General features: G+C 37.2%; 1 protein-coding gene across 3 annotated transcripts in view; it reads left to right on the forward strand.

Moving 5' to 3' along the window:
* Window positions 1–13202, forward strand: part of ATG10 (autophagy related 10) — a 277457-nt gene that overhangs the window by 144291 nt on the left and 119964 nt on the right. The window contains exon 2 of one of the 3 annotated variants that reach the window (XM_060415985.1): window positions 2516–2613. The exons of the other annotated variants lie outside the window; for them this stretch is intronic. Coding sequence (XP_060271968.1) covers window positions 2572–2613 — 42 coding nt within the window. The 5' untranslated portion in view covers window positions 2516–2571. The remainder of the gene's footprint in view (window positions 1–2515; window positions 2614–13202) is intronic. 3 annotated transcript variants of the gene reach the window in all.

The raw sequence follows: 13202 nt of genomic DNA on the forward strand, positions 1-13202 counted from the left end.
ACATAGATTTGGGGTTTTATTTTTTATGCCAAATGGTACCCGTAAATGGTTTTCAGAAAAATTGTGGCACCATCACATCTATACTGTAGAAAGACGATGATAGTGTCATGACTGGGCCATAAAGAGGAGAGACTGCAATCAGGGAGACCAGTTAAAGAAAAGAGATGATGAAGCCTTGAACTGAGCAAGACAGTAATGATGGAAAAGAGGAAATAAATCGGAAAAATTTCAGAGATGAGACTAATAAGATTTGAGAACTAATTGGAAGTTGAATTTGGAGGGGGAGAAAAATATTCAAGTATTTTCTGAATTTTCTATTATGTGTGATTAATAGGTTATTTTTCCTTTGTCATTATAATTATAATTAATGTAAAAAGTTAATTACATTTGTAGCTACTTGTTTAATGGCTATCTTCTCCATTACACTGATCTCCATGAGGGCAGGGACTTTGTCTTTCTTGCTTATCTGTATTCCCTAGCACGAGGCAGTGTCTGGCTATACTGATATATTCAATAGTGGTTGACCAACTGACTGGTTTCATTTGTTCAATACAGCTTATTGACTACCAGGGACTGTTGAAAATGAATTTTAATACCTTTAACTAAAATATGAAATACATGAGGATGAGCAGAATTAGCAAACACGTAAAAGATTATGTTTTGGACACACTGAATTGAGATGCCATGAACATCTAGTTGAAGGTATGAAACTGTCTAAATTTCAAAAGAGCAATCTTGGTAATAGGCAGTTCAGATTTGGGATGGAAGTAAAACCTGAAGCCATGGAATATTTGAAATTAATAGAGTAAGAAAATTGAAGCATGATAATGGCTGAAGACAGTTCTGGGGAATAAAAATATTTAAGAGATAAGTAGAGAAAGAAGGGTTAATTAATTAAGGCAACTGAGAAAGATGTCAAATTATAGGTGAAAATTTAGGGAATAATGTTGTCATCAAAGAGAAATAAGGAAAATCTTTCAAGGAGGAGTATGTCTTGGGATACAGTATTGTGAAATTTGAACCCCTAGGAGAGTTCTTGGAAGTCTGCACTTCCTGAACTAGTCTCTCCTTTTTTTTTTGTGCCTCAGAATATGTGGCTGAACACTGTAATTTATGGTCAAACTACTTCAAACTGTGGCAACTTTCTATTACCTTATAATTCCTTCAGTATGAGTATTGTTCAGGCAGTAAAGCCTTAAGATTGTTGCCTATGAACTGCAAGAGGAAAAGACCAAAATTTAGAAAGAAGTTTCTGCTTTTAGATGAAGTATATGTCCTACACTCATTTTCTCTTCAAATTTTCATGGTCCATTGCTCCTTTCATTTGAATAAATTTTACTTTTCAGTTGTGATAATACTTTTAAAGCAATTAAAGACAAATGGATTTCTAGCCATTATAAATGATTCTTAATGCATAAGGATATAATTGTAACATTTGTGAATATACTAGTGTGTGTGGTAGAATGGGAAAGCTGTAATTCTTTAATTTGTATGGCTTTCTGAGTTACTATGAATTTTATTTTAAAAAACAATGAAGATCACAATCCTGCTTTTATTCTCCTGATTTTCTTTGGAAAAACAAATTATTTTATCCATAGCCTAGGCTCTTCAACATTCAATCAATTGGAGAGGACTAAGAGACAAGACAATATAAAAACTGTTTTTGGAAATAGAAACACTTGAAGAATTATTTGTCTTCAGAAATCCCCTGCTTATGATATATACGTGTGTGTGCCCACGAAGATCTATTTCATAGCTCTAAATTTATTAATTGTATGGGATGCTACTCATTTAGTGTGACACTTTTCTTGGTAAATAGACCCATTAATATTGTACTGTGCTTCCACTAGATGACCAGTAAATTTGGGTTAAAAGATTAATTGTTGACAAGATTTAGAAACTACCTAACGTTTCAAAAAATACCTGACTTGTTGCAATTACATACAAAGTCGAGAGTCTTTTGGTTCTCTAACAATTGTAGTAATAGAAACTATCCTGGGCGTTGGTAGTCAGGTTGGATCCACTGATATGTTTTGTTCAGGTACTGGGAAGTTCTTCAGTAATGTTATAATCTTCCCAGGTGCCATTAGTCCAGCAGGAAGTTTTCAGAGCCTGTGGGATATACATGGGGAAAAAGATAAAAAATAAATGGATGGAATACATATTTAGGACTAGTCAGGCAGGCAGGCAGGGAAAAGCTGTGGAAAGAACATTTGCATTTTTGATTTAAGCAAATCTTACCTGGAGTAGTATGAAAGTAACTTAATTAAGGGGAATTATTCTGATCATGTTTTTCTTGGTTTCTTGATATAGAGGTTGATTTTGGTGATTGGTAGAAGAGGTGACAAAAAAGAAAGTTTGAAAGTATTTGTCACTCAGTCATTTCTTTGTGACCCCAGGGTCTGACAAAAAAGAATTCTTGCATTTACTTCTTCTGTTTGTTTTGTTTTTATTAGCCACATCCATTTCCTCTAACAAATCTCACTGTCTTTGTTGATATCATACTGTCTTCCAGGCAACATTTTAATCTCTCATGACTGAACAGAAAAGTAAGAACTGGGCCCCAAAGGAATGATTGTAATGAAGCCAAGATTTAAGACAAGAGGCCTTAAGGTAATTTAGAGTCAGGTGGCCTGCATCAGGCTAGAGAGTAGAAGTGTTTTGATGTTTAGTCCTTGAGTCATGTCTGACTCTAGCGACCTCATGGATGCAGCTCACCAGGCTCCCCCTGGTCCATGGGACTTCCTAGGTAAGAATACTGGAGTGGGTTGCCATTTCCTTCTCCAGGGGATCTTCCTGACCCAGAGGTCAAACCTGTGTCTCTTGCTTGACAGGCAGATTCTTTAACACTGAGCCTCCAGGGAGGATGAGGAGGTTCGATAGCATCACTGACTCAGTGGACATGAATTTGAGTGAACTCTGGGAGAGAGTGATGGACAGGGAAGCCTGGTGTGCTGTAGTTCATGATGTTGCAAAGCTTTGGGCATGACTTACTGACTGAACAATAGCAACAACACCAGGGAAGCCCCCATTAAGTTTAAAGAGTTCTAATGCTTTTGGAACTGATGTTCAAGCTGGTTTTAGAAAAGGCAGAGGAACCAGAGATCAAATTGCCAACATCCACTGGATCATGGAAAAAGCAAGAGAGTTCCAGAAAAACATCTATTTCTGCTTTATTGACTATGCCAAAGCCTTTGACTGTGTGGATCACAAGAAACTGTGGAAAATTCTAAGAGAGATGGGAATACCAGACCACCTGATCTGCCTCTTGAGAAACCTGTATGCAGGTCAGGAAGCAACAGTTCGAACTGGACATGGAACAACAGACTGGTTCCAAATAGGAAAAGGAGTACGTCAAGGCTGTATACTGTCCCCCTGCTTATTTAACTTATATGCAGAGTACATCATGAGAAATGCTGGACTGGAAGAAGCACAAGCTGGAATCAAGATTTCCAGGAGAAATATCAATAACCTCAGATATGCAGATGACACCACCCTTATGGCAGAAAGTGAAGAGGAGCTAAAAAGCCTCTTGATGAAAGTGAAAGTGGAGAGTAAAAAGTTGGCTTAAAGCTCAACATTTAGAAAATGAAGACCATGGCATCTGGTCCCATCACTTCATGGAAAAGAGATGGAGAAACAGTGGAAACAGTGTCAGACTATTTTTTGGGGGCTCCAAAATCACTGCAGATGGTGATTGCAGCCATGAAATTAAAAGATGCTTACTCCTTGGAAGAAAAGTTATGATCAACCTAGATAGCATATTCAAAAGCAGAGACATTACTTTGCCACCTAAGGTCTGTCTAGTCAAGGCTATGGTTTTTCCTGTGGTCATGTATAGATGTGAGAGTTGGACTGTGAAGAAGGCTGAGTGCCGAAGAATTGATGCTTTTGAAGTGTGGTGTTAGAGAAGACTCTTGAGAGTCCCTTGGACTTCAGGGAGATCCAACCAGTCCATTCTGAAGGAGATGAGCCCTGGGATTTCTTTGGAAGGAATGATGCTAAAGCTGAAACTGCAGTACTTTGGCCACCCCATGCAAAGAGTTGACTCATTGGAAAAGATTTTGATGCTGGGAGGGATTGGGGGCAGGAGGAGAAGGGGACGACCGAGGATGAGATGGCTGGATGGCATCACTGACTCGATGGACATGAATCTGAGTGAACACCGGGAGTTGGTGATGGACAGGGAGGCCTAGTGTGCTGCAATTCATGGGGTCACAAAGAGTCGGACATGACTAAGCAACTGAACTGAACTGAATGCTTTTGGCTGCACTTAATATGCCAGCAAATTTGGAAAACTCAGCAGTGTCCACAGGATTGGAAAAGGTCAGTTTTCAATCCAATCCCAGAGAAGGGTCATGCTAAAAAGAATGTTCAAATTACTGCACAAGTGTACTCATTTCACATGTTAGCAAGTTAACGCTTAAAATTCGCCAAGCAAGGCTTCAATAGTACATGACCTGAGACTTCCAGATATTCAAAGTGGATTTAGAAAAGACAGAGGAACCAGAGATCAAATTGCCAACATCTGTTGGATCATAGAAAAAGCAAGAGAATTCCAGAAAAATACTACTTCTGCTTCATTGACTACACTAAAGCATTTGATTGTGTGGATCACAACAAACTGTGGAAAATTCTGAAAGAGATGGGAATATCAGACCACCTGACCTGGTCTCATCTGGAATTCCATCACCTCCACTAGCGTTGTTCGTAGTGATGCTTTCTAAGGCCCACTTGACTTTACATTCCAGTATGTCTGGCTCTAGATGAGTGATCACACCATCGTGATTATCTGGGTCGTGAAAATCTTTTTTGTACAGTTCTTTTGTGTATTCTTGCCACCTCTTCTTAATATCTTCTGCTTCTGTTAGGTCCAGACCATTTCTGTCCTTTATCGAGCCCATCTTTACATGAAATGTTCCCTTGGTATCTCTCATTTTCTTGAAGAGATCTCTAGTCTTTCCCATTCTGTTGTTTTCCTCTATTTCTTTGCATTGATTGCTGAAGAAGGCTTTCTTATCTCTTCTTGCTATTGTTTGGAAATCTCCATTCAGATGCTTATATCTTTCCTTTTCTCCTTTGCTTTTCGCTTCTCTTCTTTGCACAGCTATTTGTAAGGCCTCCCCAGACAGCCATTTTGCTTTTTTGGAATTCTTTTCCATGGGATGGTCTTGATCCCTGTCTCCAGTACAATGTCTCGATCCTCATTCCATAGTTCATCAGGCACTCTAACAGATCTAGGCCCTTAAATCTATTTCTCATTTCCACTGTATAATCATAAGGGATTTGATTTAGGTCATACCTGAATGGTCTAGCGGTTTCCCCTACTTTCTTCAATTTAAGTCTGACAGAATGTGGTCCACTGGAGAAGGGAATGACGAACCACTTCAGTATTCTTGCCTTGAGAACCCCATGAACAGTATGAAAAGGCAAAATGATAGGATACTGAAAGAGGAACTCCCCAGGTCAGTGGGTGCCCAATATGCTACTGGAGATCAGTGGAGAAATAACTCCCGAAAGAATGAAGGGATGGAGCCAAAGCAGAGACAATACCCAGCTGTGGATGTGACTGGTCATAGAAACAAAGTCCGATGCTGTAAGGTGCAATATTGCATAGGAACCTGGAATGTCAGGTCCATGAATCAAGGCAAATTGGAAGTGGTCAAACAGGAGATGGCAAGAGTGAACGTCAACATTCTAGGAATCAGCGAACTAAAATGGACTGGAGTGGGTGAATTTAAGTCAGATGACCATTATATCTACTACTGTGGGCAGGAATCCCTCAGAAGAAATGGAGTAGCCATCATGGTCAACAAAAGAGTCCGAAATGCAGTACTTGGATGCAATCTCAAAAACGACAGAATGATCTCTGTTCATGTCCAAGGGAAACCATTCAGTATTACGGTAATCCAAGTCTATGCCCCAACCAGTAATGCTGAAGAAGCTGAAGTTGAACAGTTCTATGAAGACCTACAAGACCTTTTAGAACTAACACCCAAAATATGTCTTTTTCATTATAGGGGACAGGAATGCAAAAATAGGAAGTCAAGAAACACCTGGAGTAACAGGCAAATTTGGCCTTGGAATGCAGAATGAAGCAGGGCAATGACTAATAGTGTTTTGCCAAGAAAATGCACTGGTCATAGCAAACCCCCACCTCCAACAACATAAGAGAAAACCCTACACATGGACATCATCAGATGGTCAACACCGAAATCAGATTGATTATATTCTTTGCAGCCAAAGATGGAGAAGCTCTATACAGTCAACAAAAACAAGACCTTGAGCTGACTGTAGCTAAAATCATGAACTCCTTATTGCCATATTTATTACTGTGAATATATTTGAAATCTTATGAACTTGTACTCTTAAGTCTTCAAAATATTTGTTAAATTAGTAAAATGATAAAATTACATTCAGCAAGATGGGGTTCAGTAACTCTAACATGAACCCAGGAGTAAAGGATATACCATCCTAGAGCCTTTTTCCTTGAGAGGTCACATCACCAGCTTTTTTTTTTTTTTGGTTTATTCTTCAACTTGGTGTGAAAAGAATTGTAATTTGAGGGTATCATGGAAACTCCTAAGATGGACATAGATGGCTGCAGTCCTGTGATCCTGCCACATCCTGTTATCCTGCCAGCAGGAGCCACTGAGAAGGTGCCATGGTACATAAATGTTCTCTTTGGGCATTTCCTGATTTTCTCTTCATATTTATGCATCAGCTGTGTGTGCCTGTTGCAAGGTTGCAAATTAGACTATATTTCTTTTGGAAGCTGTACATTTTTGCTTCATTTATGAATATTTCTTTTTACTATTAGAAGTTGGAGGTAGAATCTGTAGAGCCTAGTATAACCCTAAATTACTTTTTAAAACTATAAATGGTTGCTTTAAAAACACAGTATCTACTTTTTGCTTTATTCCTCTTATATCTGTGGATGCTTTTCTAGTATATCCAGAAGATGAAATACTTTTGGCATGTTTGTACAAAGCATTATCAATTAAATATTATTATTTAAAATTTGAGATTTGTTTTGGTAAGATCAAAATTTGAAGCTATCTACTGAGAATTACAATTAGAGTAGAATATAGAAATTAATAACCTATAATTTAAATATTTTTGTTATCAAAGCTGATTATGTTTTAAAGGGCTTCTTAAACTGCTACATTTAGTTGAACACAATCCTTATTAGTTAAGCTAATTAGTTCAACATCGGGATTTTCCTTTACTTAAAATATCTGTGAACAGTACATAAAATGCCTAACATCCTCTTTTGGTCTCAGGTTTGAAAGAAGGCATATAAATGAAAAAATAATGCTGAATTATCATCTAAAAATTATTCAGTCACACTATACCCCCAAAGGACCAAACAGATGAAAATAAATTTAAGCTAACTTGGGCAAAATTCCCAGAGATGCCAACAAATGTATCTTGCTTTACAGTTAGTGTTACAGTGTTATTTGCTCAGTCCTGTCCGATTCTTTGGGTCCCTGTGGACTGTAGCCTGCCAGGCTTCTTAGTCCATGGAATTCTCCAGGCAAGAATACTGGAATGGGTAGCCATTCCTTTCTCCAGGGGATCTTCCTGACCCAGGGATCGAACCTAGGTCTCCTGCATTGTTGGCAGATTATTGTCTGATCCGCCAGGGAAACCCTAGACAAAAATAAAAATAAAAAAAAAAAGAAAAAAGAAAGCAAATACTAATGACTATATAAATATTATACTTAAGAGAAATTTTGTTTTCTTGTTTGCTTAGGGTAGTCTCTTCTGTCTTAAGGATCATATATTTTTATAACCCAGAATTCTGATTATGAAGTGTAATTACACACACACACACACACACACACACACACACACACACACAGTAAAGCTATTTAAAAAAATAGCCTGAAAGATCCCAGTTGCCCACTGGATAGCCTCATATTATAGTCTCAGCTCCTAGGTGGTACTGGTTCTACTTTCTTGCCCTGCCACTTCAGCCTAATTTTAAAAACTTTAAATTGCCCTTACATTTTATAAAATGCAGAGTTTCACCATTAAACATGATGTTACATGAAGAATTTTTTTACATGCATTTTACTGGGTTGAGGAAGACCTCTCTATTCCTGTGTTGGTAAGAGTTTTAAATCATCAATGGGTATTGAATTTTGCAAACACTTTTTCTGTATCTATTGAAAAATGGTATTTTTTTCTCTTTTATTCAGTCATGTGGCAAATTAAATTGATTGAATTTTTAATGTTAAACTAGCTTTGCATTTTTGTGATAAACCCCACCTGTCATGTCTTAACATTCTTATATATTGCGAGAATCAGTTTGCTCAAATTTTGTTAAGGACTTTTGTGTTTATGTTCGTGAGCGATATTGATTTATAGTTTTCATGAATTTTCTTTGTCTGGTTTTGCTATCAAGATAATTCTGTTCTCATAAAATCAGTAGACAAGTGTTTATACTTTTTGTCTTTTTGTAAAGATTTTTTGTGGAGTTGGTATTATTTCTTCCTTAAATATTTTATAGAGTTTATCAGTGAAGCCATCTGGGCCTGGAGTTTCTTTGTAAGAAGGCTTTAAACTATAGTCAACTTCTTTAAAGATAGAGAGCTATTTAGAGTATTTATTTTTTAGTGAGCTTTAATAACTTGTTATTTCATGGAATTTATCTACTTCTGAATTGTAAAATTTTTGGTGTGCAGTTGTTTAGAACATTTTCTTGTTAGGCTTTTTATGTCCGTAAGATTTTTAATGATAGTACCTTTTCATTTCTGGTTTTGATGATTTTTGTTCTTTTTTTTTTTTTTTTTAATTTCGCTAGAGGTTCATTAGTTTTTAAAAATCTTTTCAAATAATCAGGTTTTTTGGGCCTGTTTTCCCTCTGATTTGTCTGTTTTCTCTTACATTGATTTTGCCCTCATCTTTATTATTTCCTTACTTTTATTTGCTTTGGGTCTCCTTTGCTTTTTTAAAAGTTGAAACTTAGGTCATTAATTCTGAACGGTTCTTTTTTAATATAATCACCTAAAGCTATAGTTTTCCCTCTAAACACTGATTTGGCTGAATCCCACAAATTTTACTTTGCTGTATTTTCATGAAAAATGAGATATTTTGAAATACAAAAAAAAACTGTGAATTTTTAAAATTTGACCCATGGATTATCTAAAAGTGTGTTGGTTTGATTTCAGAAAATTTAGAGTTTTCCTAGATATCTTATTGGCAGTAGTTTCTAATTTATTCACATTGTGGTTGGAGATACTGTGTATGGTTTTAGCCATTTTAAATTTATTGAGACATGCATAGCCAAGCATATACCCTATCATGGTAAATGTACCATCTGTTCTTACAAAGAGTATTTTACAATTTGAGGGACATACTATTCTAAAAATTTAAGGTAAATCATAAATCCTCTATGTCTTGACTAAAATATTGTTTAGTTTTTCTACAAGTTGCTAAGAAAGAGTCTCTTTACTATGATTATGGATTTGTCTGTTTCTTCTTTTAATTCTGTCAATTTTAGGCTCTGTAATTTTTAATTAACATTTTTAATCATAAATATATATGTGCCTAACGACTCTATTTGAAAAATTGAGTCTTTTATCATTACAAAGTATCCCTTTGTATTTTCAGTGATATCTTATGGGTTTCCCTGGTGGCTCAGAGGTTAAAGTGTCTGCCTGCAATGTGGGAGACCTGGGTTCGATCCGTAGGTCAGGAAGATCCCCTGGAGAAGGAAATGGCAACCCACTCCAGTATTCTTGCCTAGAGAATCCCATGGACAGAGGAGCCTGGAGGGCTACAGTCCATGGGGTCGCAAAAAGTCGGACATGACTGAGTGATTTCACTTTCACTTTCTTTATCTTATAGTTTATTTTCTCTGATACTATCAATAATATATATACCATATATCTACTCTAGCCTACATGTTTATTGTTTATATGATCTTTCTTTTTCTACCTATTTTTCTCTTGTAGACAAAGACTGCTTTTTCTTTTTAAAATCCGTTGTGAATATTTCTGCCTTTTAATTGAAGTGCTTAGTATATTAACATTTAATGTAATAATTAATATGATTGATTTAAGTCTGTCACTTTTCCTATTATCTGACTTTTGGCTATTGTTGTTCCTCTTTCCTCTTGTTTAATTTCTTTTGGGTGAATTTTTATAGTTTAATTTTAATTTCTCTATTGACTTTTGGGATAAACCTCTTTGCATGGTTTTATGAATGATTATGTATTAAAGTATACATTCATAACTTATTACAATCTAATTAGAGTTAATGTTGTGTCTACATAAAATGTAGAAATCTTGCAGATATATATTGATGCATCCATTTATCACATCCCTCACTTTATATTATATTAAGGATATGTTGTATCTAAATACATTGTAAACCTCACATAACAAAATTATAATTTTTGCTTTAAACTGTCACAGGTATTTTGTAAATATACAGTAAAATCAGTCTTTAATATTTACCCAAACACTTACCATTTCCAGTGCTTTTTATTCATTCCTCAGGATTTGAATTCACTATTGTATCATTGGGGCTTCCCTGGTGGTACAGAGGTTAAAGCGTCTGCCTGCAATGTGGGAGACCTGGGTTCAATCCCCGGGTCGGGAAGATCCCCTGGAGAAGGAAATGGCAACCCACTCCAGTATTCTTGCCTAGAGAATCCCATGGACAGAGGAGCTTGGTGGGCTACAGTCCATGGGTTGCAAAAGAGTTGGACACGGCTGGTCCTGGCATATGCGCTCAGTAGTTGTGGCTCACAGATTCTAGAGCACTGGCTCAGTAGTTGTGGTGCACCGACTTAGTTGCTCTGAGGCATGTGGGATCTTCCTGGACCAAGTATCAAACTGGTGTCCCTTTGCATTGCAAGGTGGATTCTTAACCACTGGACCACCAGGAAAGCCCTATTGTTTCTTTTTAGCTTGAGGAAAGTCTGTCATTTCTGTCATGTGATCTGATGACAATGAATTCCCTTAGTTTTCCTTTATCAGAAAAATCTTTATTTCATCTGTATTCTTTTTTTAAAAAAATTATGTATTTATTTTTGGCTGCGCTGGGTCTCCATTGTTGTGCACAGGCTTCCTCTAGTTGTGGCAGGCGGGCCTACTCTTCCTTGCAGTGTGTGGGCTTCTTGTTGTGGGGGTTTCTCCTGTTGCACAGCGCAGAGCACAGGCACTGGGGCACATGAGCTTCAGTAGTTGCAGCTCTCAGGCCCTGGAGCTCGGTAGTTGTGGCACATGGGCTGAGTTGCCCTGCAGCATGTGGAATCTTCCTGGACCAGGGATCAAACCCATGTCTCCTGTATTGTCAGGCAGACTCTCAACCACTGGACCACCAGGGAAATCCTTCACCTATATTCTTGAAGGATATTTTCACAAGATGTAGGTTTCTTTAAAGATGTTATCTTACTCCCTACATTGTTTCTGAAAAATAGATAATTTTAATGTTGTTTTCTTATATGTAATTTGTTGTTTTTTTCTGGCTAATTTTAATATTTTCTCTTTATTTTTGGCTTTCGTCGGTTGATTGTAATGTGCTTGGGTGTGTGTTTATTTGCATTTATTACATTGTGATTTTTCTAAACTTCCTGAACCAGTAAATTTATTTCTTTCACTGAATTTGAGACATTTTCTGTGAGGTTTACTCATTTTTTTCTCTGTTATCTCCAGTTTTCTATTAATCTCATCAATTGAATTTTATCACAAATATATTTATTTATTTTTTTAGTTCTGTTATTTCTATGTGGTATTTTTTGTTTGGTTGGTTTTTTATTTGTTTTTGTTTTTTTTTGCATTTCCTCTTTCTCTGATGAAATATTCCATCATTTTAACTAATATGAGCATATGTTTCTTTACCTTACTGAACATCTTATAATGATTTCTTTAAAGTCATGGTTTAATATTGCTAACATCTAGTTCAACTTGTCTCAGCAGATTGAGTCACACGTTCCTGTTCATCCTACGTTGAATAATTCTTGAGTGTATCTTGGATATTTTAACTGTTATGCTTTGAAAGCTGAAGATCTTGTTACATTCTTCCAAAGAGTGTTGATATTTTCTTTTAGCATTCAATTAACTTGGATTCAAATTGCAAATTATCATGTCTGTAGTGGGCAGGGACTGAGATCTTGGTTCAGTTCTTTATACCTTAGCTCCAAGCTGCTTTCAGTTTGTTCCACACATTCATGGTTCAAGAGTCAGTCAGGGACTTAGGCTGAGTTTAAACATAGAATTTCAGGTTCTTTTTCTTTATTTCTCTTCTTTTTGGGTTTCCTTCTCATTCTCCAGCACCTTTGGTTGCTCCAGGCTTTTTCTCCCTGTTTCTCCAGGTGATATAACTTTTAGCTGACTGCCGTCCCTCAGTTCCTTTGCTACCACTATTGCCACTGCAGCTGCTTCTAGAAAAGAAAACAAACAAACAAACAAAATGAAAACAAAAACAAACAAACAAAAAAAAACAGGACAAAACAAGTCACTTAGGGAAAGACAGCAAGAAACAAGTCACTTGCTCCAGATGTTGGCTCCCCGCCAAAATCTGTCTTCCTTAGTTGGGTCTCCAAAACCCTCAAATAGGTTTTCACCCTAGAATGTGTATCTGTTATTTAGAGGAGAATTGGTCTGTTAGGCACTCCTCTTTACTTTTAAACACCTGGACATCCTTTGCTCTATCAACAAAGTCTGAGTCTCTTAGTCTGAGTCTGAGTCTCTCAGAATATTCAGTTTCTCCTCAATGGACTCATTCCATTTAACTAACATGTAAACTAATAGCTCAGTTGGTAAAGAATACACTGTAATGCAGGAGACCCCTGTTCGATTCCTGGGTCTGGAAGATCCCCTGGAGAAGGGATAAGCTACCCACTCCAGTATTCTTGGGCTTCCCTTGTGGCTTAGCTGGTAAAGAATCTGCCTGCAATGTGGGAGACCTGGGTTCGATCCCTGGGTTGAGAAGATCCCCTGGAGAAGGAAAAGGCTACCTGTAACTCCAGTATTCTGGCCTGGAGAATTCCATGGACTATACTGGAAAAGGCGATGGCATCCCACTCCAGTACTCTTGCCTGGAAAATCCCATGGACAGAAAAGCCTGGTAAGCTACAGTCTATGGGGTCGTGAAGAGTCGGACACGACTGAGCAACCTCACTTTCACTTTTCATTTTCATGCATTGGAGAAGGAAATGGCAACCCACTCCAGTGTTCTTGCCTGGA

Source organism: Ovis aries, chromosome 5 (genome assembly GCF_016772045.2).
Source record: "Ovis aries strain OAR_USU_Benz2616 breed Rambouillet chromosome 5, ARS-UI_Ramb_v3.0, whole genome shotgun sequence".
NCBI classification, from domain to species: Eukaryota; Metazoa; Chordata; class Mammalia; order Artiodactyla; family Bovidae; genus Ovis; species Ovis aries.